Source organism: Silurus meridionalis, chromosome 9 (genome assembly GCF_014805685.1).
Source record: "Silurus meridionalis isolate SWU-2019-XX chromosome 9, ASM1480568v1, whole genome shotgun sequence".
Taxonomy (NCBI): Eukaryota; Metazoa; Chordata; class Actinopteri; order Siluriformes; family Siluridae; genus Silurus; species Silurus meridionalis.
In genome coordinates, this window is record NC_060892.1 from 16375947 (window position 1) to 16399115 (window position 23169).

The window sequence follows — 23169 nt, forward strand, 5'->3', positions numbered from 1 at the left end:
ATGAAACAGCTCCACACTTCTACTGGTATGTCATCTGGTCCAACCAACTTTCCACTCTTCATCCTCTTAATCGCTGCTCTCACTTTCTCCTTACTAATCTTATTTACTTCCTGCTTTACCAACTCCACACCATCCAACCTTCTCTCTCTCTCATTTTCCTCATTCATCAACATTTACATTTTAAAATAATGAGTTAGTATTTAGGGTCAGAGGTCTGAGCTGCCATGTCAACATGATATTATGTAATTCTTCTACTTTTTAAGTGTATAATATAGAAATTAAAGCAATGAACATTATTATGAATAATTTTCTTTATCTGAATGCACCAGTAGTCTTATGGCCATTTTTTGTTTTAATTTATCTTTAAATTAACTGTCTCATGTGTTTTGATCTAGATGTTTAGTAGTTAAAACAGTCAGGCTTTAATTAGCAAAATATTGTACTAGCTTACTGTTCCTGCACCACAGAATCATAAAATATATTCTCATACTACTTAGCCTTTCATTTAGTTAGTACCACTTACCTAGGCTAATTTAATTGAGCGTTGAATTGGCAAGTAGTTGGCTAGTCTAATCACTGCTTGTTGCCAAGGCATACACTCTTATACTGAAAGGACTAGCTAATAATTATAGCTTTCAGCTAATACAATCTATCTCCAAACACTGTTTAATCCTTCTGGAAGGTTCATAAAGTGACAAAAAACTTCTACAAACCTTTTGCATTCAAATAAACTTTAGAACCAATACAGAAAATAATTGTCGGTTTAATTCGGCTAAAAGTAGGTTCCCAGAAGTTGAAATATGTTCCACACACACACACACACACACACACACACACACACACACACACACACATGCACAGAGAGAGAGAAAGAGAGACTCTTGTAATGGAAAATGTGGATAGCTCTATATCTCTATTCTGTTCTAAATTTCGATCAGGTCTTTAAAAGCAGCTTGAATGCATCATGTTTGTAGGAATGTGGGTCATGTGCAGATCCATCTATTGATCAATGAGGCATTATCATTAAATGGAAAATGTAGAGAGGTCCAATCGTGGTCTTTCTGTGCTGGAGGAAGAAGACGGATGAGGTAAAGTCATGTTGGGAACTCAGAATCAGACACACACTGAGAGAGAGATAAACACACCACAAGACTCATACACATATTCTTCCCCACTGCCGTAGATCCAGCTGTGAAAATGGCTCAGTGTAATGCTTTTTGTTTCTAAAAAAGATTTTGGTCTTTGAATAAGTAACATGCATAGAGTAATGTATGCTTTTTGTCTAGATTTATGTATAAAATTTCTTTTAAGCATAGAATTAGGGAATATTCAAAACTGATGCAAAAGTGATTAAAGAATCATGTCATTATCGCAACATCATAAATAATCACATTAGAATTGCGATATTATAATATATTTACACAAATTAAATTTTTTGTTCAGCTTGTGATATTCAGAAAGTTTAGATGATGTAGTAGAAAATGTGGCTATTTAGTTATAAATTAGGTATTTTGAATATTATTTTATTATTTAAAATAAAGTGTAATTATAGGCTGGCACAAGTACAGAAACGTTTTCCAACAATAAAAATGATAAATTTATAGACACATACAGTATGTTTAAGATCTTGTACTTTATTTTTCATTCAAAGTTCTGAATTTAATTTACGTTAAGTTTTTAATTTGGTTGTACACTAGTCCTGAGCTGATCCCCAGGTTGTTTGTTGGAGACCTTTGGCACAGTGATGGCAGTGATGGGAAATAAAGGATAAATGGGAATAAACATAGATTGCAGATCAGCATAAATGTAAAAGTTATTGATGTTGTGGTTTGTTGTGGTTCTGTTCATCCTGCTGTGCGGAGCTAATTAAGTGATTTATATGAGTGTTAGTGAAAGACTGCGTATAGGACAGTTAGTTATGTTCTGACGCTGTAGGAAATACAGTTGATTAGAGAAATAATAAATCATGAACACACACACATACACACACACACACACACTCAGTATGCCAAACTTTAATTCCTTGAGAGCACATTTCTGCTTCATATCTAATTCTCTTGCTTTTTTGTTCCACATTTTTAACAGATTGTAATTAGGAGATAAATAAATAAAACATTCAATCCTTTCAGGTCCTAAAAGATCACCTTTACCCAACTATCACATCTTTATGAATGGGTCGACTGATCAGAAACAGTGTACAGATTCAAATGAACAAGTCGAGGCCATGCTCAGCAGGTAACATGTTAGAATGACACTAACATGTTAGCTTTTCTCTAATCTTTTAATTATCTTATGGGTGATATTTTTGTGTCTGTGAGTGTGTGTTTGAAGTATGTATTGCATATTTCACACACACAGGATGTGATTATAGTTTAACAAGAGGATTATGATCAAAAGAAAACTCCAGTTCAGACAAGAACTCTGTGTTTAAGCTCCGGAGATAAAAAAAAAAACTGTTATGTCCTGCTGAACACATTACCTTACATTATAATATGTGTTCCATTTTAACACGTGTGCTCTGTTTTATAGTTATTAATACCTATTATTATGATCATCACGTCTCTTTTATTTGTAACTCCATTACATCTCGTTCTTAACGTGGAATAAAACGTTCTATGTTGTTCAGCTGTAATAAAATAGTCAGTGTTGGGGTGGTGTGATAAAGCTTGAAGTTGACACTGGGGATATTAAATTTCCTTTAATACCACAGTGATTTTCTTCGCAAACATTTTTAGATCGACTGTAGATCTGTATAAATTCTGAAGAGAAATATCATTCTCTTATTATCAAGATATCTTCTATTCACAAAAAAAGCAAGACACTGCATGTTTTGGGTCCTTGTTTTAAATTGATTCTCTTTTAAATGATTTCTAAAGGCCTGGATTTCTACTGATTCTTTTCTCATTTTTAAAGCACTTCTCTGCTGTTGTTCTGTTGCACATACTCTCTGAAAAACAGCCGAATCTAAAAGGTGGCTTTCAAGCCTGGCCTGAATTTTCCTGACTGAACAAAAGTCTTAATAGAGACAAGACTTATAACAGCAGAACAGGTTGACCTGTTTTAGAAGAAAAACCACTAACGGAATCCATATCACATATTATGTCTTTGGAAAAGCAGATGTATCTTTAGATTAAGATGCTTGTGTTGACAGTAAAGCTCAGACAGTTAGGTAGCACAGGAACTTGTCTGGACTGGATTCAGAGTTTTGAACAAGTCACAAAGTTGAACTAATCAGGGTTCTTTTGTTCACTGATAACAACTGTTATAATAACCTCCACTCTTCTGGGAAGATGTTTCACTAGATTTTGGAGTGTGTTATAGAGATTCAGCCATGAGGGTGTTAATAATGTCAGGTAGTAATGTAGGCTGAGGAGATCTGGGGTGCAGTCAGCATTTCAGTTCTTCCCAAAGGTGTTCAATAGGGTTGAGGTCAGACCATATAAACCATGTCTTCATGGAGCTCACTTAGTGCACAGGGGCTTTGTCATGCTGGAACAGGTTTGGGTCTTAGTGAAGGGAAAAGTCAGGTGTCCCATTATACAGTATATAACCAGCCATAACCTTCTGATTACCAAACACAGATTAATTTTATATATCTTTTATATGTTAATCTATGGTTCATAAATTGTATGAGACACATTTACAATCTGGTGTGTCCTGAATCTAATTTGTGCTTCTTGATTCAATCCTTGACTGATTTACTCCTCGCTTATTCAAATGAATCAGTTTAATGACTCAGTGATTTAGTCTGAGCTAATGCTCCTTTTTTTAGCATTATCTTAACAGATTATTTATATCAAATAAAATGATGGATAATGTTAACAATGTTAACCTGTATTGTCTTACGTGATTCAGATTGTGCAAACCAAAGTATTGGAATCAATTGTCTAATGACATTGTGACTGTCTCTGCAGGATTTTTAATGCTTGCTCTGTATTAATAATATTATGGTAATATCTGTGTGCATGTTTTAGAAGAGTTAAAAAAGTTTTCTATTGAAATCTTTTGTTTAGCTTTTTTTAGTGGTGTAAACATAGCAATCCAGGTTTATGCCTCTTTCTTCAACAAGAATTCTGCAGTCTATAAATTGAAAGCTTGCAACATGCAATTATATTAAATCCACTGGCACCACTTTGTCCGTACATGGACTTTATTATTTTTTTTCAGTACACAGTGTTATGGAGTGATAGAGATTAGGATACCAAAAATCCTCTCACAACATTTCAGAGGATTTTAGTGTTCTCATGTTGACTATAAAGTGTGCATCATTCAAGCCTTGAGAACATCTACACTTCTTTTTTCAAGACATTTATGATTAATGTAATGTTATAAGAGAAAGGGAAATGTAGGGACTGGAAATAAGGCTCAGAATTTACATTTTATTAATAACAAATCTCACAGGATATAATGAAAAATCTAGAACTTTCCATTCTCTGGTTGAGTAACTGTACTTGTTTGATTTAAAATAACTTTATCTGTAAATGTAGAAGTAGTTTGCATGTAGGTTGTGGTTTGGAGAAAAGTGATGGTGATAGCCTCAGTTGCAAAATACTTTTAATTCTAATGCATGCTCCTGGGGCTTATCTTCCTATTAAGTGTGTTGTTCAGTCAAAGTGTGCCAATACTTTGCACTTTATAGTAAATAGGAAGCCATTTTGGATTAGGTCTTCATTTATATCTTAGTGGATTTTGCATTGAATATGGATTTAAAATGTACATTTAAAACTATTATTGAATTAAATACAGTTAGAACATGGAACCTAGAATAATGTGATTAAATTCAGTTTCTTCCCAAATTAACCCAAAAATAATTAAATTTAAAAAATGACAGCAAGTCACAACGCTTCTTTGGTAGCTAGATCTTTTAATAAAGCGGTATATTGCTTTTGCCTACATCACCATAAACCTCCCTTCAGAGCTGGAAATTTCCAATACAGCTTATATTGGGTTTATGTTGATAAATGGAAATCAGCAATAGGCGGATGACGTGGATGCAACCGCCGCATCTGTGTCTTTGATCATTTCGAATTATTTGTGTCCAATTAAGTCAGGAAAGGGTTTGTGTTCCAGATTGAGTTCTGGACGATCCGGCTGGATGTGTGGGAGTTTTTGTATGGGACACGTGTAGACCCACATCGATGACTGACTTTCCTTCTGTCTAATGATTTATCAGGAGAAATTACAGCTACGTACAGTTGAGCCATCTAGCTCCATTAACGCTAAACACTCTGGTGTTATTTTTCTATTATTATTGTTTAGTAAGCCTTTTTTAACTGTGCGATATGGACGAACTAATATTGCAATGATGATATGCATGCGAATTTATATGCAATATGTAAAATGTTATAATGTTTACCTTTACTCCAAATCAATTCTAATATACGGTATATCTCTTTTTCAAGTAATTACTAATGAGCAGAGAACAAAATAATATTGTCTCTGTATAATAAACATTTTAAAAACATGATTAATAGTTTTTTTGTAAGATTTCTTTAAACATTTATGAAAAGTGTCTCCAGTGCCAGTCAGTTTTGCTTATTCTCTTTAATAAAGAGAGGAAGAGAGAGAGACAGACAAATACAAAGAGTGAGAAAAGAGAGGCTGGTGTGGGAACAGCTGTTTATAGCTGCTGATTGGGTAATTGCATGAAAGATCAGGTGTGCACTTGTTCCTAATAAAGTGGACAGTGAGTTCTATAACGTACATTCTCGCAATTTTAATAAATGTGTATTCAAATATAAACACACACATTGCCTCTGTTATTCCCTGTAGAGTCTGTAAAGTTACACTGCTTATTACAAAGTGTGTTGAGTCTCATTTCATGCTCAGTAGAATCATGAATATATTTAGACTGTTGGTTCGGTGATGCAGAATAAAATCCCTGTTTAGCGCCTCTTTTACTTCCTCCCATCTCCAGTCTACCTCTGTTGAACACTTCATTGTCCTTCTTTCTGCTATGCTATGCATATTTCATCTGCTTCATATTTTATATTGCCTTATATATATGATTGGTTCTACCCATTCTGTTTGCTGCCATGGAAACTGACGCTTGTGTCCAGGCTTTACTGAACCCCAGGCTGTGGCTAAAAATCTCCCTGTACAATACAATTCTTGGTTTGGATAAAAGACTATTTTTGCTCTTTTTCATTAATGCACTCGAGGGAAAGGTTTGTTTGCATATACACATTTAAACCTAATTAATGTGTCACCAATATTCTGAGCGAACAGATTTGAACCCTGCTCAGATTTAGGATTCGTTCACTCTCTCTATACGTCACATTATAGTTTAAAAGGTCGAGTGCTGTCAATAAGATCTAGGAAGCGCAGTGTGACCTTTCCTCGAGTCTTACAGGCAATTACACTGACGGAGTAGCAAGGATGGTTTTAAGGAAGACATGAGAGAGAGGAAGGAAAGAACCTTTATAATGCTGCATTTGCTGCATATACACATTGCACTTTATACAGTGCTCTTGCGTTCTGGATTCTGATTGGTCAGAATGTGTTGATTAGTCTTCTAAAATACAGCTTACTTCTTACACATTATTGTTGCCATGGCAACAGCTCAATTGTCAGCATGTTGTAACAGTCAGAAGTAAAGCTGTAACTTCAGGTCACTGGGCTTTACTATTTTATTGCGGGAAACAGAAACTAATTTAAGGTTGTTTTACAACATAAATTGCAACTAAAAAAGGTAACATGCCAGGATGTGTTGTTGTAAGAGAGTAATCGATGATGGGTGCCACACTTTGTATGTAGCTACACTTAAATCCAGTGGCGGGCTGTGCATTTGGTACCTGGGCCTTCAGTGGGGATTTACCCGACTTAATCCACTTTTTTAATACCACCAGATTATAGAAACCATTAATACTATACAAAAACGCAATATAACAACGCGTGGCATTACAGTGAGAGAGGCATTTTAAATATGGAGGGTGAATACCATTTTACTACAGCAAGAAACCCAGTTAAGTCAACTCCAAACCTCTACACTACAACCGCAACTGTGCCACCTACATCATCTGGAGCAGTTGAGAATCAATATTTGTCTAATAACATGACAAAAACATTCAAATTTAAATAAAATACAACCTACATACCAGAGATGCATACTCATAATTTGCATCACTCCTCAAAGGCTGTAAGCCAGTGGTACTGCTCGTATTCACTGGTCTGGAAGTAGAGAACGAACCCTTACCCGGACTGACACAATCTTGCTAGCTTCGGGGTTGGCTGACCTCTCCTCACGATGTCTAGCTTTTCTGGAAAATGGATTTTTATGTATGTCTGAGACTAAATCAATTTCTCTTCCTCCGTAGGCATAAAAAAGTCTAACTCAGATGTATTCATGTGTGCAAAGCGCTACAGATGTGTTTGCCAGTCGAACTTGGCTGTAACAGTTTCCATCTTACCAAACAATCAGAGGACGGGAAAATGCTGACGCTATTCTGGGCCAGCTAGCTGCCCTGTGAGGCGAATATGAAATCTGTTTGGTTAAAGAAACAGACCCATTGCTAATAGAGACTAGGGTAAAAGAGCCAGCAGGACTGACTTTGAAGGCCCTGGGCAGATTAGATTGACATGACAGCACATAAAGACTGAAATCTGATTGGACATAAAGAGAGAAAGAGAAACGCCACGAAATAAAGAGAATAAACTGTGGGGAATAAATTAATAAAATTTTATGGAACAAATATTAGAATTTATGTTGTAAATGTAGGTCAGTGCTTTTGATAGTGTTTAGGCCAGCAGAGAAGACTTTGCTGGTCCTGACCGCCTGCCACTGATTAAAACGCAGGTCTATCTGTTGTTAGCAATTGAAGATCATCCTCACTGAGCAAATGCTATTAAAGTCTTATTAGAATCTTATCTCCCAAGTTGACTGGTGCAATTGATAAATCTGAATGGCATTTGCTCTGTTCTTGCTCCCAGATACACAGACGAGGTGTGAGGAGAGCTTCTGAGAAACGTCACGGCTACCCTAGGGGAGAGACATTTACAGGTACATATGGTATGGTGATATTTTTTTTCTTTATTGGTTCACAATCATTTGCAACAAGACTCATTTCAGAACAGCATGGATTCAAACATTGATTCATTTTTAACTCAGTTCTTACCATTTGAATGGACTTTATTATCAAAAGTAAATGTGCTGATCTGTGAGAATTATATTTGAACTACTGATGCAGTTCAGTTCTCCATTGTTCCGCACATCAAACTTTGTTACAGACACACAGTGAGAAAACCCTTTCACCATGTGGTCTCACGACAGCTGCTCATGTAACGTAACTTATGTATTCACATGAAAGAAGCGAGGAACAGCATGTTTTTCTGAAATGTATTAAATATGCGTTGAATATGACACATTAAAGTATAGTGAAGTAAAATTTCCAAAATGAATACACTCTCATAAAATAATCCAGGTACATGAAAAATATACTAATATAGTGAACATATCTCAAAGAAATCAGCAAAAAAATAAACCGTTTTTATAAGATTTATTGGTTAACTAAAGGTTGGACCTAAAGTTGTGTATGAGGAAGTGAAGAAATGTTGGACCTCATTATTGTGTTGATCAAAGGTGTTTGTTCTTTTTCCCACGGTTTTTTTTATAGTATTGAGAAAATATTATAAAATGTCAAGTTATCTTTTTGTTGAAATTATTTTATAACACACATTTGTAGAAAATCATAAAATTCTGAGTGATCACTCACTGGTGTGTGCAGGTTTTAGGGAAGATTAATTAAAAAATACTATAGCCAAAAAAAATCCAGGTCCAAATTAAAAAACAGGCAACGGTCAACAAAGATGATCAGCAAACAGACAAAGATGAAATAGACAGGAATAAAAAATCCAAGAATCAAAACAAAAAACAGTAAATGTGAACACAGAACAAAAGGCTTGGAATAGACAGAGACTGAATGTGCTAATGAGCGTTGTGTAAAAATTGTCCTTTAAAACTGCATCCTATAAAAATGGCTGTGCTCGTGTGTATCTAATTGAAAACAAGTGTATTCAGTCAGTGTGCTGGAGTTAGAATTGTTCTCTGACAAATTTGATCTTGATTCCTAAAAAAACACAAAACACATTTAAATGTGAACTAAACATGGTAGTAATATCTCTTTTGGTTTGTTGTTTGTGTTCTTACTCCTACACATTAACTGTGTTTATTCTGTTTTTTCCCTAACTCGTTATTGATTATACTATTAATCTTGCTGTTTTAGCCTCATTGGTAAACTAGACATCACCCTAATTCTATTTCTTCAATAGTCTTCAACCTGATGCTTGTTAAAGTATATCGATAGTGTCATTTAATCATGTCACTCATTCATCTGTGGGTTTCCTGACCAATGTCAAATCGAGGAGAAAATGCTTTATGTCTGGATGCAACAAATGTATTGTTTGAAGTTTAAATGTGTATTTTTGTTTAATGCTATTTTATTACTCAGATAAATTACATTAACTTTTGTCTATGGGGTTAATAATGCTAGCCAGTAATAGTATCATTATTATGCTGCAGGCTGCAGAAATGTTTTTAAAAACGTTCTTAAAAATTGCACAGAAATATCGTGAAACAAAACCTTAAGCGAATTTCTGGCTCCTGTTTGAATCCTGTCACATACTGAAATAGAGCAAATCTGACTTCTAAAGAGCGAGCACTGGATTTTCTGCTCCAGAGCTGTCAAGTCCGTTTTGAATCCACGAAAAAGAGCGAGAATACAGTTTCCATGGAGAATTTTATTTCCTGTTTTCACCTCATCAGCGAATTAATAACACGTTTGACTTATACGTTTTTTAATGTTTTTCTGTCTGTCAGAAATAGGATGTAGTGCAAGCATTAGTTTTTCAATATTTCTGTAATGTTTTTCCAAAAGTTTTCTAAGTGTTCACTTCCTGATCTTTCATTATATCTTACCTGCACTTAAGTGTGCTTTTTTAATCGGTTGGATCTTCAGTGATGTTTTTTCCATGTTCTTATTATTCTGGAGAGCAGCTGGGGTGAGTACAGAGTGCTGTTGAGAAAATCTTGGCACCGGTTTCCTCCACAATGCAGTGTCACTCGCCAGCTGGGGTCTTATTTGGACTCTGAGGCCTGTTTTTCCATTCCGAGGCCTGGATTGGTAGTGCGGTTTGTACATTTGCATCAGTCATAACACATTATTGCGTCTGTGGTTTCTGCAAAAGGTCGTCCTCTTTAGATTTCGCAGAAGCGTTCGAATTGTACTAGGAAAGTTTCTAGCATTCAGAATCAGGTTGTGCACATGCACATCTTAGCTTGCCATTTAGATTATTAAAATCACCTGCAAGATGGTTGCCAGGTTTTTCTTTAGTAGATAAAGTTTTTTGTAACATGAAGGCAAGAAACAAATTGTAAAGTTATAAAGAAAAAATGGTGATAAAATGATATATGAATGAGAAGAGATAATTATCACGTTGAATTTTATTTAAATGCCTTCCAACATTTGACCATTTCTTTATGTATATTTATCGTAGCTATGAAATCATGAGCACTTCAAATCGAGGCCAAGAAATCGTAATGTGCGTGCAGGAAATAACTGCATTTACACATTTAATCTCTTATTTTAAGTTGTTGAATTAACAAAATAGGACCAGTAATTTTTGTTAACATGATCAGCTCTTCAGAAAAAAAGGTAAATTCTGAATTAAAAAATTACTCCTCAGTATGAGTGATGTCTCTAAATATGAAACACAATAGAATGTTTTAAATATTAACAAAAAAATAGCGTCATTTATATATTACTATCATCCAGGAATATCAGTCCCATGAGTGCATCAACAGCCAAAATATTAAAAAAAAACATTTCCGTTGATTTTCTTTACAATTGTCACCATGTCTTTCTCTGTCTCTCTTTCTCTCTCTCTCTCTCTCTCTCTCTCTCTCTCTCTCTCTCTCTCTCTCTCTCTTTCTCTATTCTGCTATGGTACTGAACCTGTTCTTTCTGGTCTCACTTTCCTTTGTCCCTCTTCCATATATGACTTTTTATCCTCTGGAGAGGGGAAGCATGCACACCAGTACCCATCACTCATTTCTAGTAGATAAGCAGTGCTCAGACTCTGAAAGCAGCTCTGTCCAAGACAAACAACCTTTTTTCCCGTTCACAATAACGAGGTCTGGGAAAACAGAGAGAGCAGCCATCTCATACTGTTCCCGAGCTTTGTGTTTTTGCAAAACGTCCCGCGGTAAATGAACATCGTAACAGCAACACCACTTACATATGCGCAGTAGCACAAGAAGAAACGCTGAGCGAGCATTTATAAATATATTTTACAGTCTGGAAAATTAGGGCAAAAAAATAAAGCAATTACATGATGCAAGCGAGACCTTGAAAGCATAAATGTTAAGCAGAATCATCCATAATAGTAACTGAATAATACAATCTAAAATTAATGAAGGTTTTAATACATAATCTTTCAATAACATTAGTTTTGTTGCATTATAAGTGCCCAGATATTTTTGCAAAGCTAATATAACTACAATAACTGAATTATTTACTAACAGGTACATAATCGGAGTAAAGACCTCTCTTGTACTTTTTAATTAGCTTTTAGATTAAACCTGTTATGATACATGACTTGGAAACGAAAAAAGGCAGCTCACCTGTGTTCTGAGCTGACGGCATCGTGAGAAAAAACTTTTTTTTTAAACGCACGACGATGCCAAAAGATAAACTCCAGAGAGAAATAGTTGTGAAAGGAAGGCGGAAGACAGTGAACAATGACTTTCTTGGTAGACTACTGTTTAGATACAAGCCGTTGTAACACGTTGAGTCTGGGTTAAGGGAGAGCTCGCTAACTCCAGTTGCAACAGAAATCATATAAGCACAGACAGGTTTCCAAAACTCATGCTATTTTATTTTTCTTGGCAACAGCGTTACGGGTTAGTCAAAGAAACTTAGAAATCAGCATCAGAAAATAATAAGGACATATTCCTCGGTCTTGCACACATGCAGTAATACCGGAAAATGCGGCGGCACACTATTTCCAAAAGAAGCCACAACATATTTTACCCGTTACACCGTGTAACAGACACTGTCTTTCGTTAAAACCTGTGTAAAGTTCATCAGTTTCAGTGTAGACACTGAAATTACGGAAATTACGGTCATCGTTATATATCTTTCTGATCACAGATGTATTGTTATTGAGCTAATACTCTAGAGGTTATTTAAAAATAGTTCTGAATGGAAAGCAAACCTCACTGTCAGTCATAACGTGATCTGACAATCCCATACACTTCTAATCGTGTGAAAGTTTTTTGTAGCGTTTTAATTAAATTGTGGTTGTTAAGAGTATTAATGTGTTACAATATAGGAGTAAGCATTTAGAAATCATTACTAACTTGTGATGTCTTCAAAGAACATTCATTAAGGTTAAATAAATTGAAATCTCTCAGAAAACTTGTGGCAAATTATAAAGATTTAGAGAACCTTTTTCTAACATTCTAGTAACATATAAATAGCTGCAGAAAGAATCTTGTGTTGATCTGAAGTTTGAGAGAACATTGCCCTAGCATTTGAAATCTCTTGGGAATTTTACACTAACCCGTGATGTTACAGAGAACTGTCCTCTCACATTTGAGGAAATTCAAATAAGTTGAAACCTTTCAAAAACCTTGTGGAAAACTATGCTGTTTCAGAGTATGCTCTCCTACCATTCTAGTAACATTTAAATCATTTGAAACCCCACAAAACCTTGCGGTAACCTGTGATGTTAGAGAGAACATTCCGGTAACGTTTAATTAATTTGACGGATCTTTCTGAAACCTTTTGGGAACTTGGGGAAAAAAAGACCAACAACAACAAAAAAAAGGTAACCAAATGCTAACATTCCTTATTTGTTGTGTGTTTCACAGATTTTTAGCATCACAAACAAGGTTGCCATGGCGACAGGGCTTTAATAATGCAGTAGGGCGCCTGGTATCATGGCGAACTCTTTCATATAAGGCTCAGGTGTGAGTGTAAGGAAGAGGATTTGACAGGAGGAGCGATATGTGAATTTCGTTTTTTGAAATATATAGCACGATATGCACGACTGATATATCAGGAATGAAATCTATGCAGCATAGGCTTTTTCTTCAAATGCAGTCACTCATCGATGCATGCACAAACCAAATGCTGATGTGGGTTTTTGCCACTGTAAGCCACAAATAGGAAAATAATCCAGTATACAGAGATTAAACAGACAAACATGATGAATTTTTCCTCTCAGTGGTCAGGTAAAGGGGCGTGGCCTGCCTGAGTGAGAGCCAAATGTTAAGAATTAAGCTTGAGATAGATATTCTCTAACTGAAAAACTTCACACAAATGCATACGGTCAGTCAAGTGCATGAAACACAGATGGCTAGTAGATGCCACGATTTTCTCTGATTGCTTCCAAACATCTGAAACGTGAATTTATAGCGAAGCGAATGAGCGTAGATGATGAGGAAGCGTCTAAACTCTGCACACGTGTGTGTGTATGTGTAGAAGCTTGATGGATGGAGACCGTCTGAATCAGCTGTTTTGCGAGAGCTATGGGAAATCACTTCAGCATGCCACGCTTCCCCCGGGTTGCTCGCCCCGACAGCTTGATTTATTTGGATAGAAACTGCATGTGATCGGTTCCTATGCCTTGACTCTTTCTCTTTCTTCGTGTCCCTCACACAGTGCTCCTGATTTTTCTGTGATTCCTTACACACTCCTTACTCGTTCAGGTTCAAAGGTTTTCTCTGAAACAAACTGCTTTTGGACCTGGGGATTTGTTTTCGGGTTATTTTATGTGTTATACCACGGTCACTGATTATGGGATTCTGATTGGCTGGGAGGAATGTGTGAGGTCAAAGTGTTGAACACAGAAGTAGTTGTAGTCAGATTTATCAACATTTTAAATGAACATGGTGAATTTGATAAATGGGTTGAGGCACAAGATTTATTTGCTGAACTGGGGATCAGCAAATAATATTTTGATATATAAAAAATAATCTTTTGGCATTTCTTTTTCTCTTTATGTGGTTTAAAGCAGCAGAATTCTAAATCTAACAATCCATAAAAAAATCTTCATCTTCTTCTTCTTCTTTCGGCTGCTCCCATTAGGGGTTGTTACAGCGGATCATCCGTTTCTATACCCCCCTGTCCTCTACATCTGCCTCTTTCAAACCAACTACCTGCATCTTCCCTCACCACATCTATAAACCGGTCCGTATAAAAAACTAATGAAAATGAAGTGTTCTTTGAATGCGTTCATTCAGTTTTGCACTGCAAAGATCATTGACACATTTGACTTCTCAATGCTGGTAACTCACGACGATATAAGCGAGATAATCCATCTCTAGCTAGCTGTACATTACACCATTTTAATGCATTTTGCTTCACATTTGACTATTATTCACCTCCGCCTCGTGCATTAAAATTGTGTAAAGATTACTTAGCCTTAATTTATTCTCTACTTATTCCACAGCGCTGTTGAACTCCAAACTGATTTATTATGAACAGCAGCTTTAACAGAAGTAGTAGTAAAAATTGCAATAGCAACTCTCTCACTTTGTCCTTCTGTCATTCTCTCTCAGGTGCTTTATTGGCATGACAAATGGTTTTACATTTGCATTGCCAAAGCTCTCTTCTCTCTCTCTCTTTCTCTCTCTCTCTCTCTTTCTCTGCCATCAGGGAGGATTACTGAATTGTGCTCAAACCATTGCATACAAAAACCAGCAAAATTATTTGCAGTTCCAACCACCTGCATTCGAGTTATTTTTGCCTGGATCTCCAGCTGCACCAGTTTCTTAGAGGCAGCAGTAAATCCTGATGTTCTATCCATCATGACATTAGAGAATTAAAAAACAATAAGTGCTGGAGGGAGAACTGAGAGCCCTGTGCACTAATGAACAGCTTTACTATTAACCTAATTCTTCCCTAATCGCACTTTTTCATTACCCAGAGTGCATCATCACCACCATTATAATCGGAATCATTGTCAGTCAGGAGCATCTGTTAGCAAACATGATGTGCATTTTTACTTCATTACAGCAAATGGGATCATACAAGAAATCATTTTGTAATGCTTTATTCAGTCATTTTTCACATACTATCTACAGACTATTCGTTTAAAATGCACCACTAAACCTTTTTTTTTTTTTTTCGGATAAATTCATTTTGTTCTTGTATATTTATGTATATTTTTAAATGATATCACAATATTCTACTGTTTTATTGTGTGTGTGTGTGTGTGTGTGTGTGTGTGTGTGTGTGTGTGTGTGTGTGTGTGTGTGTTTTCTGTTCATTATTTTGCTGTGGGAGGAGAAACTAAGGGAAAAGATTTCACTAATTAGCATTGATTAACTTACAAGCTTAGCTTTCTTACTAGATTAAATGTATTATTTATATATAATAATGTAATGTCTCTAATCTTAATGATCAGCAGCTCAACACAGAAATTATTATATATGGTTATTGTTACAGATTGAACCAATTACTGTCTGGATATTAATGTTCCTCATGCTAATACTGCCATAAACTCATGTAAAAGTTCAGAAGACGAGTTTGAAAAGCAGAAAAGTTGATTTGACGTTTTTATCCTAATGAAAAACTGTTCATGAAAGTTGCAGCCATAAACCAGTAAATCATTTCATATCAGTTTATACCTTTTAGATTGACTACAGTCCAAATCAGCCTTTATTGTTTTTAAGTTCAACATAAACACACCATTATCTGTACTTGTAGAGAACAATGTAGTGGCTCTTTAGTGTTTCAGTCTGTCCAGCTCTCTCAGCTTCTCATCTGTACAAAATCAATCTGATCAGCTTGAACAGCTTTCATGTTAATTCCAGCAGTGTTGTCGTCCTCGTCTTCACGTAGCTTTCTAACTAGTCGACATGATCCTGTGCAGAGCTGCATTCCATTTTGGGGCTTTGAGTTTAGCAACATGATAAACAAGGTTTTCAGTGTTATTCATTACGTTTAAGATCCTTGCCATGTATTTAAACATCTTAAGAACTTCTTTAGCTTTGATGTCAGAGTCACCCACTGGAATAACAGAAATCCATCACACAGCAACAGATTAGGTTCAGAATCATTTACAGATATCACCATACTGTGAACAGACTCAACTCAGTGTCAGATATATAAATATATATATATATATATATATATATATATATATATATATATATATATATATATATATACACACTTTGCTGGATCTACTCTAATCATCCAATCTTGCTTTTTGCAGGATTTTTATATATATATATATATATATATATATATATATATATATATATATATATATATATATATATATATATATATATAAACAATTTGTTTAAAGCCACAGTCTGGTTAATCACCATTAGGATTCATGAAGATGATTGGCAGGATCACATGGCCAGGCTGTAATGTGCAGCATGTGGTCTGAAGAGGTGGAAGGACATGTTTATTCCGTTTATTCAGAGTCCTGCTTTTGGTGCGAACATGACCAAATGTGCTGCTCCACTAAATCCGTCCTGATGGTGTTATTTATTTATTGATTGAAATTTATTTTAATTCCTTTTCTTAATGACGCTTTTTTCTGCTCATACTGATCTTCATTTTGCAGTTATTAAACAGACTTGTCATGCTCCAGCATCTTGGCTCGCTTTATTTCTTTCCATTAACACAAAATGCCTGGAATCCGATTAGGAGAAATTTTTGTGACAGTAAAACACAGATCTGCTAGATTTATTTCACATTTATATGAACGCAAGTCTGTTCCCATGTGCTTCTTTTTTTTTTTTTCTTTTTAAATTAGGAAGTCATAGAGAATGAGGTCATTCATTTAAATTAAGTTAAGAGCACAAAGCTGCTGCTTTTCGCTCAGAGACTGGAGAAAGCCATCCTCTTTTTACTTCACCAGGCCAAGCGCTACTTGTGTGATGACCGTCTTGTTTTGCATTTCAACAGGGGCAAGGAGACGCCTCTGCGAGAAGCACGGCCATGGAGGGCGACTGTCTCAGCTGCATCAAATACCTCATGTTCATCTTTAACTTCTTCATATTCGTAAGTATTTTTGATTTTTCTACTCTCACCTTGCCTCATTCTTCGTTTTAAATATGAACTATTTTTATGGTTCGTTCGAATCCGCTGTCAGAGAGGATCAGGATAAGGATTTAAACAGGGTTTATCACCTCCTCTTTTCTTAAGTGAAGTTAAGTTTTTTGGGGGTTTGGTTTGTTTGGCCAGCGGGTCTTGTTTTCTTAAAACCATATGAGGTTCAAAAGAGTCTGTAAAAAAAAAAAAAAGCCCAGAACAATCCGTGTTGCCACCTACAATAAACTTTAACTATATCATGAGGAAGCACATTCATCTTGTGCCAAAGAATTTTGGGTTTGGCCCACGAACTACAGTGCACTTCCTCTGCTCACGGCATTTTTTTTCCCTTGTTAGCAGTCTTGTGGAACTTACTTTTGCTACTCTTTAACGGCAGGAAGAAATGGAGGTGTTAAGTCATAACATGTGCACATAAAGGGGACTAATGGTTCTCTAATGCAAAATCATCCTGACCAAAAGCGATTCAAATGAATAAAGCTATCAAAGATGTCGCACCTAAACTGTTCTCACGTCCTTATGAACTTTAGGATACACCAATTTGTAATTTCAGCAGTGATTTAAAAAAGCAATTCCTACAATCTGTATGTGAACAATGCTAGCTTTATCGAGACCTTTTCAATCATTACTACATTTTCATGCAAGAATCAAAATAAGAATTGGGTGATATGACAAAAATATCATCACATCATCACTTTTGTACATATCATGACATATAATGGTTATTTCTTTATTTTTTTTATGTAGTTTTTTTATCGCAGCAGATCTATAGCATCCATTCAATACAAAATTTTAAACAAGTAATGCTAAAAACTATTTAATAAATACAAATTTACTATACCAACATTTTGAATAATCATTTATCACAATAAAGATATATTTTTATCGCCCAGCTCCAAATCATAGATGAATTCTTGATTCCGATTGGTCAGAAGGTGTTGCTCAGTTCTGTAATTTTCTTTATTGGTAATAGGAATAATAAATGTTTTTATAATGACAATTAGTTAACAGGGTTGTGTATGGCAATAAACAAATAAAAAAATGTAATTGTTGCTCTGGGAGGAGGCAAATATTATTTAAAACTTATGTAAGAAGTCTTAAGTGTCAGCAGTAAATCTATAATTTAATTTAATTTAATTAATCATCAGGACAAATAAAGACTCAGTGGTAAAGCAAGGAAGGAAAGTGGGATGAATTCTCTTTCCACTTTAACTAAGTGAGAACCGATTTCAGAGGTAAATGGATAAAGAAAGATGTTCTATTATTAAGTGTAATATATAATCTTGATGTGTGTGTTTGTGTCTGGAGTGTGTTAATGGAGATTTGTACTCATTCTGTCACAAGGACGTTAGTAAAATCAGGGACTGATGTAGGGCGAGGTGGCCTGGGGTGCAAGAGTTGAGGTCAGAGTTCTACAGCAGCATGCTGTGTCCCGATCAAACTTTGTTTGTTTACTGACTGTTGCATTTAATGTTGCATATAATTAATTTATTGTTTAGGTCAAGTTTGAGTTCAAAATGTACTTCGGATCAAATAATTTTTTGTAATAGCATGCAATTACCACCTTGCTGTTGGGAGCTTTATTCCAAATCATACTACCATTTCTCTGCTCCCACAGCTGGGTGGATCGTTTTTACTTGGAGTGGGAATCTGGGTGCTGGTGGATCCTACAGGTTTTAGGGAGATCGTAGCAGCCAATACTTTGCTCTTCACTGGAGTCTACGTTATCCTGGCCATGGGCTCCATGCTCTTCCTGCTCGGCTTCCTGGGCTGCTGTGGAGCCATACGGGAAAACAAGTGTCTTCTGTTGTTTGTGAGTAAATTTTATTAGTAGCGACTTTTAGCACAATTCATTTATATGGATTTGGTGAAAATATTTGGACACAAAAATATGAGATGTTACTTTTATTAAGTGGTAATGATAATATTTTTGTGCAGTTTTTCCTCCTCATTCTCATCATATTCCTGGCAGAGCTCGCTGCAGCCATTTTGGCCTTCATTTTCCGGGAGCATGTGAGTATATGTACTGCTACCATTCAGTTTATTTTATTGACACTGTTTTGTACCTGCTTGGACACTAATCATATTCCTGCATCATCAGCTCACCAGAGATTATTTCACCAAGGAGCTGAAAGCACATTATCAAGGCAGCAACAGCACTGATGTCTTTACTACCACGTGGAACACTATCATGTTTACGGTACGCAAGATATTCTGTGGCACGTGTTCTGTAATGTTGCGCATGCTGTGCTAACGCTGATGCTGTTGTGTCTCACGGTGCAGTTCGAATGCTGCGGTGTGAACAGTGCAGATGATTTCGATCAGCAGAGCCTCTTCAGACATCTGAACCCTGGCACAGCCTTTCCTGAGGTGTGCTGCCTGAGGAACGAGCAGCTGATAAACAGGGATGAGTGTCTCAGGGGCAACATGCCTTTCCGCATTAAGGTACTTTATAATCTGGTACAAACTAGGTCATTTTATTAGGAAGATTTAATTTGATCAAACAACTATATACATTTTGAATTCGTTGAATTCATTTAATTGAAAAATCCTCCCTCGGTGTAAATAATAGCTTTATACACTCTGGGCATCCAGACTATCCAAACACATAAATACTTTGCTAGGCTTTCTTAAAACTTGCCAAATGTGATCTTTGGACCTTGCGATCCAGTTCATCCCAGAGAAGTTAAATAGGATTTCGGTCCAGTGACTGAGCAGGCCATTCCATGATAGATCACAATCCAGTTGACTGTTTAGTATCTATATAATGCTTACAGGGCATATGTTTGGACATATGTTTCGGGTCAATGTCTTGTTTTATGGTTAAGTTGGCCCTAATTAGCCGTCCAGATGGAATTGCACGGCGTTGAAACATGGAATGGTTGGATCAGTATTCCTTCGCCTTGGACATTCACTGTTGAATTCTTGTGTGTTTTTGCCTTTTACCCAGCTTGTTGCATATAAACAAAAGAAAAAGCATTTGTCTCATAAAAAGACTGGGTGTTTCCAAATCTTTGACAGTTAGTAACAGTAACTCCACTTCATCACCAAGACGTTGATCATTATTTTCCTAAACAGCGAGTGTCATCGAGGTCACTGTATATTTTCTCTATTCTTTAACAGGGCTGCTATTCGGCCGTGGTTGATTACTTCGAGGCGTACATCTACATGGCCGGAGCTCTCGCTATCGTCGTCCTGACAATAGAGGTAACATTTGAAGAAGATTCTGATTTCATTCCAGAAAGACATTGTGCAGCTCCTGGTGCTGATGTAAACACACGAGGGTTATGCAGTTTATTGTGTCTCACTGCCACCTGGTGAACAAAATAGGAACAGGACAGTAATCTTAAAAAAAAAAATAATAATAATTATACTGTATATCACATAGACATACACTTTTAAATCATGTATTAAATAAACAGACACTATAATGCTGTTACAGTTCCAGCTAGATTTGCCAAATGAAAAGAAAATTCAAAACTAAGTTGAATGACTAATTTTCACACAGCTTTAATTCGTGTTCAACTAGATAGCTTATGCAGCTAATATGAGACTTACAACAAACAAAACACAACATAAATTTATAAAAAAAATTTTTTTGTATGAACATAAGCTTAAAACAAGATTTAACCTTCCTCCGCCTAGTCCCGAGGAAAAGAAAAGCTCATTAACTTGTCTATTTAAAAGCATGTTTTTTGTTATAGTGATTTTCCCCCTCTCTCCTCAGCTCTTCGCGATGGTGTTCGCCATGTGTTTGTTCCGAGGGATTCAGTAATCCATGTCATTCTACAGAAGGACAATTCAAAAGACAAATGGCTTAAAAAGAAAGCATGCTTGTGTATATACTTCGTCTGTCTGTTTCTGAGGTGCCCACGGTGACCAATTTGTACAGCTTCCCAGGAACGTCCCTGGTTTTGTGAAACGAAGGAGAGAAAAAAGAGCAGAAGTTTTCACTCCAGTGGTGACATTGTGTTGTGATTGAACACAGACGGAGGAAGAACTTGCACTGACGTCTGAATGGATATTTATAGAGAACAGTTCACGTTTGTACGGAATTAAATACGCGTTTTACCTTCTTCACCGCCGCTTCGTGCCACACTAAAACTCTCAGTGTGTGTGTGTGTGTGTGTGTGTGTGTGTGTGTGTGTGATCAGAAGCCTACATCTTCTATATCGTAAAGTGCTATGTATTGCAGTTGTGTATATTTCATGTGGTTTTAGTAATGTGTTGTATGCATTTGTACTTATATTCCTGATACCTGTTATATGTGACAACGATTGGTATTAAATGAAAAATGAAAGACGGTCTGATGGGTGCTTTAATCTCCATAAACATTATGCTTTTATTTCAGTGCTACTGAATTCTGGACTGTGAATGTAATACGGAGTTATAAATTACATGTTTATATTAATGTGCTATAAGAAGTTTTTAAAGAGATGGAAATTTTTTGTAAAATTTTTACATTCATTTCTCTAAATTAATTGGAGGCTTCTCCAGTGTCAGCACTTTGTCAGACAAGTCAGTTGAGGGAACGGCTGTTTATAGGTGCCATAATGCATACAAGAAGAAGCACTTCTTTTTTTAATGCAATGTGTAATTATAAATGGTTTAAAACTGTCATGTAGGTCCTCAATCTGTTAAAACTACAAGTGTGCAAGTTTCTGTAGTATAAGAGGAATAAAAGAGTTATGCTAAGAAGTGATTTCTTGAGTTATATTAACAGAAGTTATATAAACAATAACTTCCTCATACCACACTATTGTTGATCATTTTACAAGAACAGCACAACATTACTGTGATTACTGTAGATAAGTTAGAATAGATAAGTCTAATTGGTGTTGGGTTGTTTTTGTACATTTTCTCACACCACTCCATTGCGACACTTCCTCCTCTGGCTTACTGTAGCTGCCCGTCTCAGATTTAAAAGACTGAAGCTTGCTTACATACCAAAAAACTGAAAAAACAGCACACTTTACAGCATTTATCTCACCCTGCACTGCATTATGCTCCTTTCGATCCTTGATCACTGAGCGTCAGGCCCCACTGTCTCTCCGGGGGAAGACAGGGTTCAAGACTCCTCTGTTCTAGAACCTACCTGGTGGAAGAAATATCCACTTCATGTCCAAACAGCTGAGATACTCGCAGTTTTCAAACATTATCTAAAGTCTAATCTCTTTCAGCGCCTCTCCTATAGAGAAAACCTTGCCTTCTAACTAAATTCTCACTCAAAAAAATGGTATACTGGTGGCCAAAGATGGCAATAGTACACACATCCTTCACTCGAGTGGAAGTACATATAATTATGTTTTAAAAGATTCTGGTAAAAGTTAAATTACTATACTTTTTCACTCAAGTTAAAGTAAAGAAGTTTGGGCTCTGACATGTACTTAAGTAAAAAGTAGCCTTTACCACTACCTGATTTAGTGTCATGCTGGTAACTGGACCTCACATCATATTAATATATTAATACAAAAAAATAAAAATTTTGTTTTCTAATGATTGTATCCAGGCTGAACAACCACCATATAGAACACAAGCAGAGAAAAGATGATAATGATCAGGAATGTCTCTGTTCTCAGTCATGTTTACGTAGCTGACACCCTCTGACTCATCCATGTTAACCCAATACTTCTTGTTACCCTCTGTATTGCTCATTGTGAGCTTTACAAACTAGCCTACGTCTGTGGTGTTTGAGAGCCAGGAAATTATACATCAGTGGTAGATTAAAAAAGCCGCGCAATAACAAGAAATTGGTTGATGGTCTGAAAACGGTGCGCAGTGTGAAGAAAAAATATTGATCATATCACCAAATAGATTAAAACTAAAATAAACAAGTCTGGTTTGAAAATGTAAGAAGTGGTAAGCACAGATATTTGTGTAAAAAATTTAATGAGTAAAGTAAAAAGTTGTCTGAAAAATAAATGTGAAGTAAAGTGATGGCATACTTAAGTCTGTGTCCTAATGAACCAGTATATTTATTAATAGAGAATTCAAATGTCCTTGTAGATCCGGCCATTTGCCAAATGCCAAAATTATATATTATTTTATTCTTATCATTCTTGAATTAAAAGTGTCTTGAGATCGCTACTGAGCTAGC

At 35.9% G+C, this 23169-nt stretch overlaps 1 protein-coding gene across 3 annotated transcripts in view; it reads left to right on the forward strand.

Moving 5' to 3' along the window:
• tspan18a (tetraspanin 18a) overlaps positions 1 to 21372 on the forward strand; it is a 29115-nt gene extending 7743 nt beyond the window's left edge. Inside the window, exons 2-9 of one of the 3 annotated variants that reach the window (XM_046856834.1) lie at positions 7930 to 8008; positions 16929 to 17024; positions 18691 to 18885; positions 19011 to 19085; positions 19174 to 19272; positions 19356 to 19517; positions 20196 to 20279; positions 20800 to 21372. In XM_046856834.1, coding sequence (XP_046712790.1) covers positions 8006 to 8008; positions 16929 to 17024; positions 18691 to 18885; positions 19011 to 19085; positions 19174 to 19272; positions 19356 to 19517; positions 20196 to 20279; positions 20800 to 20847 — 762 coding nt within the window. In that variant the 5' untranslated portion in view covers positions 7930 to 8005 and the 3' untranslated portion in view covers positions 20848 to 21372. Of the gene's footprint in view, positions 1 to 7929; positions 8009 to 12695; positions 12826 to 16928; positions 17025 to 18690; positions 18886 to 19010; positions 19086 to 19173; positions 19273 to 19355; positions 19518 to 20195; positions 20280 to 20799 lie in introns of those variants that run through there. The other 2 variants (XM_046856835.1, XM_046856836.1) reach the window with 2 other exon arrangements.
• The last annotated feature ends 1797 nt before the right edge of the window (positions 21373 to 23169 follow it).